This window comes from Nomascus leucogenys, chromosome 23, assembly GCF_006542625.1.
Source record: "Nomascus leucogenys isolate Asia chromosome 23, Asia_NLE_v1, whole genome shotgun sequence".
Lineage (NCBI taxonomy): Eukaryota > Metazoa > Chordata > Mammalia > Primates > Hylobatidae > Nomascus > Nomascus leucogenys.
In genome coordinates, this window is record NC_044403.1 from 24185719 (window position 1) to 24197372 (window position 11654).

Consider the following 11654-nt stretch of genomic DNA (forward strand, 5'->3'; position numbering starts at 1 on the left):
GTTTATAAAAGAAAATATAAAACACTATATTTGAAAGGAGAATATAAGGTAACACAATGCATCAAATGAATGATGCTAATGTTTCTGGTACAATACTGTTCTTCCCACAACAAACTCCTTCCTTGGCCTGTATCGCACAGATGTTTTCTTTCTTCCTCACTTCATGTAATGATTTCTGTTTTTGTTGTTGTTGTTGTTGTTGTTGTTGTTTTTTCAGATGAGTTTGCAATTGCTGAGTACAATGCTCCTTGCAGCAAAGGTAAGCCACTCACACTCCTTCAAAAGGCAGTCAGAGCTCCTTCAGCTTGTCCCCCAAACCTTCTCCTTCATAAAACCCGGGTAAATATTTGTCAGAAACATCAAATTACTCACACTGCACATCATGATAGAAAAACACATTTATTGGAGAGGGCCGCTGACTCTGTCAAACCTCAGACAGCCCATAGGATTGCTTACGGGTAATGATTTGGAATAGATTTGGTTTCCCACGGTACTGATTAGGTTTCCTTGGGCACTATGCTACCCAGAACTAAGGGAAAGAATACTCTCTGCTCATGGAGACCCAAGTCTGTCTTAATTTTTTTTCTTTCCAATATCACAGATCTTGGAAATGCTTGAAGACCACAAGGCTGAAAAGTGCTTTGCTGGAGTCCTGTTCTCAGAGCTCCACAGAAGACACGTGTTTTTCTATCTTTAAAGACTTGATGAATAAACATTTTTTCTGGTCAGTGTCTTTCCCTGTTTCCTGTCCATTCAATAAATATCTTTTTACATTTCCATATGATTCCCAATAGAATACCAAGATAAAACTTAAAGGAATCAAGTGCTGAAGGACTTCAGAATACAAAAAAATGATACAATGATGTTGGTCTGAGTAGGCTTCATGCAAGGACTGTGGGGAAAGAAGAAAATATTGGGTTATGTACTGGGAAAGTGTAAAGTGTGTTTGGTTATGGGAATACCCTAGGAAAAACCCAAAGAGTGAATTTTTATGAGAAAATAAAAAACTGACTTCACCAGAAAAGACTTTTTACATTAAAATGAAGTAGAATGAAATACAACATTGAAACAGGTCATACTGAGAGGCAAGATAATTGGGACTTGACCTGAATTGGGAGTTATGTGTCCTATGTTACACTAAAATCTGCCACTGATGACAGTGATCAGTCAGTTAACCTGGGGTCTCAGATTCAATAATAGATGAGCTGAAAATAATGAAGGGAGGATTCACGCAGAACCAAGTTTTCTCAGAAGAATGAATGTGTATGATTCAAAGTCCAAATAGGAGTATTATATTGGATCATCTTTCTTCTGGAGCTTTGAGCCAGGATTAAAGGATAGCTGTAAAGTCAAGGAGATATTCTGATGCAGAAATCAGTTCTCACAACATCTGATTGATGTCTGATGATGTCTGATGTCTCACATCTCTTTAGTCTATTTTTAAAATATATAATTTTCTTTGCAGTAAGCATTGCAACATATATTTCCACTCTATGGAAGGAGAAGCAAAAGCTTCAGGAGTTTTTGAAGTAGGAAAGGTTAAAGCAGGAGGATTGAGCCAAGAGAGTCTGAGGACAATCGTAGGACTCCTACTCTTCATTTGGCACAAAAATGACAATGTTTAGTTAGGCAGAAGGTGAGTATGGATTGTATAAACTAAGAACTGGAAAAGACTTTGCAGTTCAAGCAATCCTTAGCTCTGTCTCCAGGCTAGACAAAATAAGAAATAAAAGCTATCACTTCTGTGTGGTGCTTATAGAATAGAATTAACATATCAGCATTATGGGATCTTTGAGGTGTCGCTTTCCTGGCCAGTCTAGTGGCACCTTTGCCTGAGTTTTGCTCTGGGCCCACTGGGCTGCTTCCACCCACTCACACTTGCTACCAACCTGGATCCTGGATCCAAGGGAGACTAAGACGGGTGGAGCAGAGAGGGGTGTGCGAGCAAGCATGGCCACTGTGCAGCCACACACACCAGCTGCTGCCCAGGTTGGGCAGCTCCAGGTGCCAGCACAGGCTCTCCGTGAGATGGCTGGACCAGGCACACAACAAACAGCTTCCCCCTGGACCAGGCACATCACAAGCAGCTTCCAACAGTGGCACTGGGGAATGCAGTGATGCCAACCAGGGCCCCAAAGAGGGAGTCACAGCCCGGGCTCAAGGAGCTCCCAGGTCTGGGCTCCCCAGACGGCCGCAGCTCTTCTCTTGCTATGGGGAGCAAGGGGCATGTTGCAGCCCTATTTGTGTTACAGCTCTTTTAACCTTGCTGTCTGGCTCCTCAGCTCCTGCATCAAGCAGACAAGTGGAGAATGGGACCGATGAAGAGGAGTATTATTGAGCAATGGAAAAGAAGGATAAGGAAGATGAAGAGGAAGGAGTTAGTAGCTCATTTCCACAGCAAGGATGTCCTTTCCACAGCAAGGGTGTCCCAACTAGTGTTCAGCTTCTAGCAGAAAGGAGACCCTGGAGTGGCTGGCTCCTCTCTGCAAACAGGTCTTCCCAATGAGTGTTCAGCTTTCAGCGGAGAGGAGGTTCTGGAATGGGTAGTTTCTCTTCACAGGTAGGTCATCCATTGTCTTCGCGTCCTCTCTTCCAATCTAGCTGAGTCCGGGGGATTTTGTGAGCCTCAGAGGGGAGGAAATGCATGTGGATTGGTCCATGGGCAGCCATGAGCACGCCCAGGGAACAGCACCACAAGTTACCTCTCTGGTCTGCAGGCTTCAGGCCCTCCCGGGCTTGAGGGTGGGACTTCACTGGGGACCCATCCCCTTCCACCCAGGAACCTGTCTGCCTCCTGCTCCCAGGCTGTTCATGCCAAGGGGCGCCTGCAAGCCAGTGCCCAGCTGTCTTCAGACCCCTCTCAGCCTCCCTCCCATGCTTGTTGGTGCCCAAGTTCCAGAGGGGGCCGAGACGGCAGGGGCTGGCGTGTCAGCACTGTCCTGAGCGTGTGCACACTCGGCCAGGTTGTGACAGTATCCAGGCTCGGCCCGACCTTGCTCTGAGATCAGAGCGGGTGCTAACAGTGGAGAGAAGCCAGGCAGCCGGAGCAGGCACCCTCGAGCCCGCAGTGGGCAGGGGGCTCTCCTGGGCCTCTGAGAGCACAGAAATGTCCACAGCCGCGGCAGGGTGGCTGCAGCTGCACCCTGGGAGCTCCTGCTCCGCCAGTTCGGAAGGGGCGGGGCTCCTGCTTGTCCCTAGCTCACCTGCTCCTGAGTGTGCAGGTCTGGTGGCGCCTCCTTGCAGCCTGGGCTGATGGGCAGGGGCGGGGAGGTGAGGGGAGTGTTCCAGGTCCCCCCTGGGCCCGGGACTGTGTCCAGGGCAGGGATAACGTCGCTGCAAGTTCTTCCCGTGGCCCCGGGGCTCAGGGGCAGCCCAGGACTCTCCCTCGCCAGGCTCACGGCCCTGCCCGGGGGGCGCCTCCGGGAGCAGATCACGAGCCCTGGGGCCTAGCCCTCAGGAGCGTCTAGCTCGGCGGTCACCCCAGTGCCGGGAGGACCCCGGAGACGCGTCCCGGGCGGCCCTACTCAGAGCCTCCTCCCAAGGCCCAGGAATGCGGCGCTGTCGGGGGTTTGCGCGGTGGCCACACCGCTGGCAGGGTCCCCAAAGCTGGCCCGCTCCCACTTCCCACCCTGGTCCCGAACCCTGGACCCAGCCCCAGCGCGTTGTGTGCGAACACCGCACCGCCCCGGACCCAGCTCCGCCTTGGGGCCCCTCTCTGCCTGCTCCTCCGGGCCCGACTACACTGCTTCCCCTCCGGCGGGCGACTCAGCCCGGTCCATCGCGGCGGCTTCCAGGGCGGCAGGCTCCGGGGGGATTGCCGGGGCCGGCTCCAAGGACTGTTCCCCTCCTCCCCACGCCCACTCTGCGGGGGCGGCGGGCGAGAGCGGCGACGTAGGGCCAGGGTCCGGAGCGGTGGAGGCTCCGGGCCGGGGAGCAGGTCGCCCCACCCGGCAACGGGAGGATGGTGGCGGCGCAGTTGGCTGCTTTGGGGTCTCAAGGCACAGGGGACGCGAGGCACAGATGTCCCACAACAGCCACTGCCGCTCCAGCAGCTGCTCCGCCGCCGCTACCCGACCCTCCCCGCTGCAGCTGGCGTGATGGCAGCGGCAGCTCTGGACGCCCCACTGCTGCCACCATCAGCCTTGTGAAATAGGTACTACCTTAACAAATGAGGAAATTGAAGCAGAGACATGTAATTTGCCCAAAGTTACTAAGCTAGTAAGTGACAAAGCTAGAATTCAAGACCAAGAAGTGTAGCTTCCATGCTCTTCACTTCCAACCATGGAGACACCTCAAACAACTTCAGACAAAAAGGCCAGGAGAAAGTATATTTCAGAGCTTAATAAACATTATAATTAGCTGTCAAATTAAGTATCAAGCCAGGGCACAGAATACAAAAGAAATCAGAGTATGGCTATGAGAACAAGACAACAGGATTATAATTTTATCTCTTGGTTCTAGTTTTTTTCTTTGTTCGTATGGAAATCGTTACTGAAAAGGTACTTTAAGGATATGCTTGTTGCAAATCATTAGCTGTATCACTGACCAAGAGTGTTTATTCCTGAAATACTAACTGATTGCCTACCATCTGCCAGGCACAATATCCCATGCTATAATACAAAATTAAACAAAATAGGATTCCTCCCTTAGAAAAAACTCACCGCAGAGTAAAAAAAAAAGATACACATCTGGGTCATTATAATGATCAGGTGCTAAAGCTATTCATTGCCCCAGCGGACTGGAGATACAATGGCCTTCTCAAGTTTTGGGGTATTACACTCAAATTCATATGTGATACTGGAGAAAGGGCCTAATTACAACTAAAACTGGATTTCCCACCAGCCTGGTGGCATGGGAATCTTGGAATTAAAATTACGTAGAATTTTTTAAAGTGATGTATCTTCTACATCTGATTTTGTGAACTGAAGTTTATTCTTTCCAGGAAAGCATATAGATACATGACAGGAAATGAAATGGAGACTTGTTGGGGTCAGTTTTATATATAGTTCGTATTTTATTTTGAAATATGATACGCTGCTATTCTCTTGCATTTTTTTATATGTGACTCACCACTAACCCTACCCCCATTTCAGGCCAGTTGGTCATAAGCTTCCATTTGCCTCAGAGAATACTGGGTTGTTATGACAAGAATACAAAGTTGGAAAGAAATAGAATATTTGAGTCTATCCTGTAAGAATAAAAAGAATAAAAGGGTTTTAAATTTATTTAGACCCTATTGTTTAATCAAGAATTCTGACCAGGAGCAGTGGCTCACACCTGTAATCCCAATGCTTTAGGAGGCCAAGGCAGGAGGATCATTTGAGGCCAAGAGTTTGAGACCAGCCTGGGCAAATTATTGCTCAGGAAAAAAAGGTCTTATTTAGTATTTTAGTCTTTACAACTTTTTTTCTATTATGGAGTATTCTCTCAAATACTTTATGTCCATCCACGTTGTCTGAGACATGCCACTTTAACATTCTAGTTATGCTGTAGCAGTCATTTTACCCTAAGCTGTTAGTAGTGCTGATCCACATAAAATTGGGCTGTTTAGGTGTTTAATTTTTCAAATGTATAATATATCTGATGTATTTATATATTGTATAAAAAAATCACCTAACACAATAGATATTTAATATATCTGCTGTAAATATATATCATATAACATATAACATAATATAATAATTTATATTATAAATGATAATATACTATAATATAAAATATAAATATATTATAAATGTACAATATATCTGATATAAATATATAAATATATCAGATATATTATAGATATATATGTATATGTATAATATAATGTATTATGTATGTGTATATAAATGTATATGTATAATATATAAATGTATAATATATCTGATATAAATATATCAGATATATTATACATCTATTGTGTCAGGTGATTTTTTTATACAATATATAAATATATCAGATATATCATACAGTTCAGCCTGTCAAAGCACCATATTTTGGGGGGTTGGTTTCCGTGTCCCAACACTAGCTACAAAAATATTAGCTATTAGCTACCTAGAACTCTTCAGTAGTAAATTCAAGAAACCTAAAGTAATTCTCTTCATTAAATTCTTGCCTTGTCTACTAAAAAAATTGTCATCACCGAAGTGGACAATGAAGACTGTGTAGGGTTAGAAGCTCTAACTAGTATGCCTCCAAGATTCTTTTATTGCCCACCATCATGATTGAAGAATAGATAACTTCTTTTTCATCTTATTTATTTATTTTTTGTAAAGATAGGGTCTCGCTATGCTGCCCAGACTGGTCTCAAACTCCTGGGCTCAAGAGATCCTTCTACTTAAGCCTCTCAAAGTGCTGGAATTACAGGGGTGAGTCACCATGACTGACCATTAATAATTTATTTCAATGATACTTTAACATAGGCTCATTCTTCTTTACCTGTAAAGAAAAGTCTTTCTGGTCTTTTTAAAATTATATTTTTTGGCCAGGCATGATGGCCAGGTGCAGTGGCTGACGCCTGTAATCCTAGCACTTTGGGAGGCCAAGGTAGGAAGATTGCTTGAGGCCAGGAGTTCAAGACCAACTTGGCAAAGATCTGGAAAACATAGCAAGACCCCATCTCTATTAAAAAAAAAATTAATTCTATTTTTCTAAGAGAAAAAAGATTCCCAATTCAACAACACTCTTCAAAAACTTTATCTGGCAGCTACTCAGGAGATTGAGATGGGAGGATCACATGATGCCCAGGAATTCAAAACCAGTCTGGGCAACATAGTGAGACCCTATCTCATAAAAAAATAAAAAAAGCTTTACTTGGAATAGAACCCATGACTCTGGTTATAAATACAAAATCCTTCAAATTCGTTTAAAGGAATTTAATCCCAGCTTCTCGGATGAAAAGAGGAAATAATATTCACAATTTGATCCATCATCAGTAGACAAGTTAAATGTGTTTCATAAAAGCAAGATGTATTAATTAAGCAAAATCATATTCGAGTAACTACAGGAAATACATAGATACTGTCTCTTACCTAGAGAACTCTTATAGTCTAATTGTGAAGATAGTCTTCACACGACAAAAAAGATCATCATTAATCCAAAACATATAAGTTATAAAGAAGCGACATATACCAGCAATTCTAAAATCTGGTTAGCATCCTTTGTAGAATTTATTTTAAAAAGCAGACTTCCAGGTCTCATCAATAAAGATTTAATTTATTATTTCTGGGGATGTGCTCAGACATCTGTGTTTTTTGTTTTCGTTTTTTTTTGTTTTTTGAGATGGAGTCTCACTCTGTCGCTCAGGCTGGAGTGCAATGGTGCAATCTCAGCTCACCGCAACCTCTGCCTCCTAGGTTCAAGCAATTCTTCTGCCTCAGCCTCCCTAGGAGCTAGAACTACAGGCGCCTGCCACCATGTTCGGCTAACAGGCATCTATGTTTTTAATGAACTCTGTAGGTGGTTCTGTTATGCAGTTAGTTTTCAGAACCATTCACACTGACAGTAAAGGCTATTTATTCCCAGCAGTGGAAACACCACTGAGGACACAGGAATAGTTAGCAAAGCTACTTAAAGATGCCAGGGCTGGGGCCGGGTGCAGTGGCTCACGCCAGTAATCCCAGCACTTTGGGAGGCCGAGGCGGGCGGATCATGAGGTCAGGAGATCAAGATCATCCTGGCTAACACAATGAAACCCCGTCTCTACTAAAAAAAAAAAATACAAAAACTTAGCCGGACGTGGTGGTGGGCACCTGTAGTCCCAGCTACTCGGGAGGCTGAGGCAGGAGAATGGCATGAACCTGGGAGGCAGAGCTTGCAGTGAGCCGAGATTGTGCCACTGCACTCCAGCCTGGGAGACAGAGCAAGACTCCATCTCAAAAAAAAAAAAAAAAAAAAAAATGCCACGGCTGGCTGGGCAGAGTGGCTCACACCTGTAACCCCAAAACTTTGGCTTGGGAGGCCAAGGCAGGTGGATCGCTTGAGTTCAGGGGTTCAAGACCAGCCCAGGCAAATGGCAAAACCGCATCTCTACCAAAAACACAAAAATTAGCCGGGCATAGCGGCATGCACCTGTGGTCCCAGCTACTCAGGAGGCTGAGGTGGGAGGATGGCTGGAGCCTGGGAAGTCTAAGGTGCAGTGATCAGTGATCATGCCACTGCACTCCAGCCTTGGTGACAGGGAAAGAACCTGTCTCAACATACATACATGCATACATACATAAAATTAAAAATAAAAATAAATAAAGATGTCAGGGATTATGTTGAACCTTAACTGAGAGCAAGATTCAAAAGATAGTGAGGCTTATTTTTCTTTCTTATATCTATAGTTACACAGGGAGCTGTCTAGTCTTGGATGTACCCAAGTTGATATCTGGTTTTATCCATTGAAACCCACAGTGAAAATGGTAAATAGGTGCTAGGTGTTTGGATTTTTTTAATCCCATGTAAGAATATAACAATGGTATCCTAATAATGTCAAAGCAACATTGGTCACAATCTGAGGAAATTGAATTCATATAGTACCAAATATATGTTTAGAGTTGTGCTAGGTGCTGATACATTCTAGATAAAAATATTAAACATGGGTAACCAAAACTGTCAAATGACATTTCAGGGCAAGATATAATTAAGTACCAAAATCGTTGGCATAGTCTTTAAGTACCGTGAAATGTAGAGAAAGCTGAGATGAATGGCAGTGTAGAGACAGATGGCTTCGCAAGTCATCTCAGATGACTAGCTATCCAATGTGAGGATACTTCTCCCTCACCTTCAAACAAATGCTAAAGATGCCTATTACTAAATCATATGAATATTCAATCTTGTATCTAATATGGTGGTATTCATAATACTCTGTATATGTTTTCATCTTACTGGACAAGTGTCTTCAAACTCATTTAAATGAATTTAACCCCAGCTTTGTTTATATACAGACTTCTTCAGTCTCACAGTCTATTTGTCTCTTTGCACCCCATAGGCTTTCTTTATTCAGTAACACTGGTGATTTCTCTTATTTTCCTCAGCTTGAAAGATCTAGCCATGTGAGCAGGACAGAAGTGCACAAAAGCCATATCTTTATTTCTGTGGACCAGGTGGGGCCCCTGCCAGCCTTGCTAGACAGACCCAGGTGAACAGTCCTTCTAGGGGGTCTCATCACCAGGCAAGCACGTGGTACGAGAAGAGCAGCCATCAGGAAGGCCATTTGGAAAAGCACATCCTCTCTGTTCATATGAGATATTTTACATCCTTATTCCTCATCACAAGCTTCCTGGGACTTGGGACAAGAGGGTTGGGGGAGGCCAGTGGGTATGGATTTGTTTATATTAAAATGAGTGTATGAATATTTCTGTGTACTTCAGATAAACACTCTTTTCCATAAATAAGCCTCATCATCCAGAAGCCATGTTGAAAGTTGGTAATTAAGGACAGGAAGTGTTTCCAAGGGTTGTCAGTGATTAAATCAACCTTACCTTAGCATACATGTATGAGAGAAGTTAGATAAATTATAGATAGATAGATGATAGATGATAGATAGATAGATAGATGATAGATAAGGTAGACGATAGATTAGATAGATACAGATGATAGATATGCTATCAGTCTAGATATATTAATCACAGTCAGTTTTATCATGGTGTAATTCCATTAGCTTCATTAGCAGCACAAGAACAGCACCTGATGTATGTCTGTTTCCTGAATATTTGGAAATACTGGTATTAATATAGATAGAGTGAGCTTGCCAGTATAAAGAATCTATCTCTCACTATAGGCAGGGCCATGTGCTGCTATTATGGAGGAATATGTATTATTTTAATCATTTAAAAGACTAATAAACTTCTAAGCTACTCTCAGGAGCCTCTGCTCAAGTTCCTGAGGTTCCTACTCTAAAATCCACATCACCCTCCAACTGCTCCCTATGTGAGCTGTTAGGGAGCACAATAAATTGGAGAATGAATCCTATCAGCCCACTAAAAAATTGTCTTTCAAAGGATGAAGACTGATGCTAAGGAAAAAGAGATGAGGCCTCCCTGGTTCCGAATTATTACTCCTTCCTTTCTTGGGTTACGGATTGAAGACTGACTTTTTCTTTCACTCTTCTGCAAGACACCCCCATAAGAAAGCCGAAACCTGCTTTTGTGAAAGCCTATGATTACTATGAGACAGGTGAGGAAAACAGAATCCTAGATAAACTCAGTTCTTTCCAGCGTGGTGTCTTTGATGGAAAAATAAAATAAAAGCTAATTTGTTTGGGGTTTTTTTCTTTTTTACTTTATATAGATTTAGGGGGTACAAGTTTGGTTTTGTTACATGGCTACATTGCATAGTGGTGAAGTCTGGGCTTTGAGTGTAGCTATCACCTAATTAGAGTACATTGTACCCATTAAGTGATTTCCCTCTCACCCTTCTGAGTCTCCACTATCTGTTATCCCACTCTCTGTGTCCATGTGTACAAATTATTTAGCTCCCACTTATAAGTGAGAATGTGAAGTATTTGACCTCCTGTTTCTGAATTATTTCACTTGAGATAGTAGCAACATGGGTGGAAGTGGAGGCCAAACCTCAATTCTTAAAGGAATTAAAGTGTGGTAAACCCTTGTACATCTTGTTTTCAGTTTAATCTGTCTCCATACCTTATTATTTCCTCCTTGGCCTACAAAACTACTGCAAAAACTACCTGTAATATACATGTATATTGATATGTAAGCCTATCAATCATGCAAAATAATCCAAAGTACCAAGAGTTTTACATAGAAGTGCTTATAAATAAAGGCATACATAAATCTTAAAAAGGTAATATAGCAATGCAAAGCAATAAAGAAGAGCCTAAGAACTATACAAATAATTATAGTAAGAACCAAGAGAGGGGAGAGAACTATAGCGTGAGTGGTCTTTAAACAGCAAATGAAGAAGCTAAGCACAGTGGTTCATGCCTCTAATCCCAGCATTTTGGGAGGCCAAGGCAGAATGGTCTCTTAAAGCTAGAAGTTTGAGACCAGCCTGGGCAACTAAGTGAGAGCCCATCTCTACAAAAAAATTGAAAAATAAGCCAGCATAGTCCCAGCTACTCAGGAGGCTGAGGCAGGACGATCATTGGAACCTAGGAGTTTGAGGCTGCAGTGAGCGAGAGAGTGAGACCCCATCCCTAAAATACACACACACACACCAAGTAAAATTTCAGTTGGAATATAAATCGTGGGTATTATACTGATTTATGGAGAGAAATTATGCTAAGTCTTTCAGATGAGGAAAATGTATAAGAAATATCATGCAAGAAAAAAGAAGCAAATATGGAACAAGAACTGAAAGAATACATACCTGCGTGATCCCCCCTAGTACTTTGCTTGAACACTGTAGCATGAGCAGGCTTTGATTTTCCACCAGAGTAAGGATTATACCAATGGTATCAAGAGTGGAAATTCCTTGATCATGTCTCTATATTTCCCCAGTGAGCTGACATTGTTGTGATCACGCAGGCCCTGATTCAGTACGGTTCACAGTCCTTAAGTAGGTCAAAGCCTCTCCACAAAGCCCTGTCCCGTTGAAGCTCCCATTCTCAAGCTTTTCTCCCATTGTGTCTTTCAGATGAAGCAACTTTTGCTGAATACAGTGTCCCCTGCAGCCCAGATAGGCAGTTTGCTCTACATATGCCAAGCCTTCATTTTGCTCTCAAAACC

At 43.1% G+C, this 11654-nt stretch overlaps 2 protein-coding genes and 1 long non-coding RNA gene across 6 annotated transcripts in view; 2 read left to right on the top strand and 1 right to left on the bottom strand.

The window, feature by feature from the left end:
• LOC100595735 (alpha-2-macroglobulin) overlaps positions 1 to 733 on the top strand; it is a 48861-nt gene extending 48128 nt beyond the window's left edge. For 2 of the 4 annotated variants that reach the window (XM_003265451.4, XM_012502382.2), the window contains 2 exons: positions 218 to 259; positions 602 to 733. In XM_003265451.4, coding sequence (XP_003265499.2) covers positions 218 to 259; positions 602 to 618 — 59 coding nt within the window. In that variant the 3' untranslated portion in view covers positions 619 to 733. Of the gene's footprint in view, positions 1 to 217 lie in introns of all 4 variants that reach the window. The other 2 variants (XM_030804754.1, XM_030804755.1) reach the window with 1 other exon arrangement.
• Positions 383 to 3255, bottom strand: LOC115832920. Its single transcript, XR_004028320.1, has 2 exons — positions 3204 to 3255; positions 383 to 2625 (listed from the first exon to the last, which is right to left on the bottom strand). It is a non-coding gene; the product is annotated as an uncharacterized LOC115832920 (long non-coding RNA).
• Positions 3256 to 3550: 295 nt separating this feature from the next.
• Positions 3551 to 4098, top strand: LOC101176304 (putative uncharacterized protein encoded by LINC00612). The gene is given in 2 exon segments (XM_030804756.1): positions 3551 to 3611; positions 3614 to 4098. Coding segments are annotated over 2 exon segments (546 nt in total).
• The last annotated feature ends 7556 nt before the right edge of the window (positions 4099 to 11654 follow it).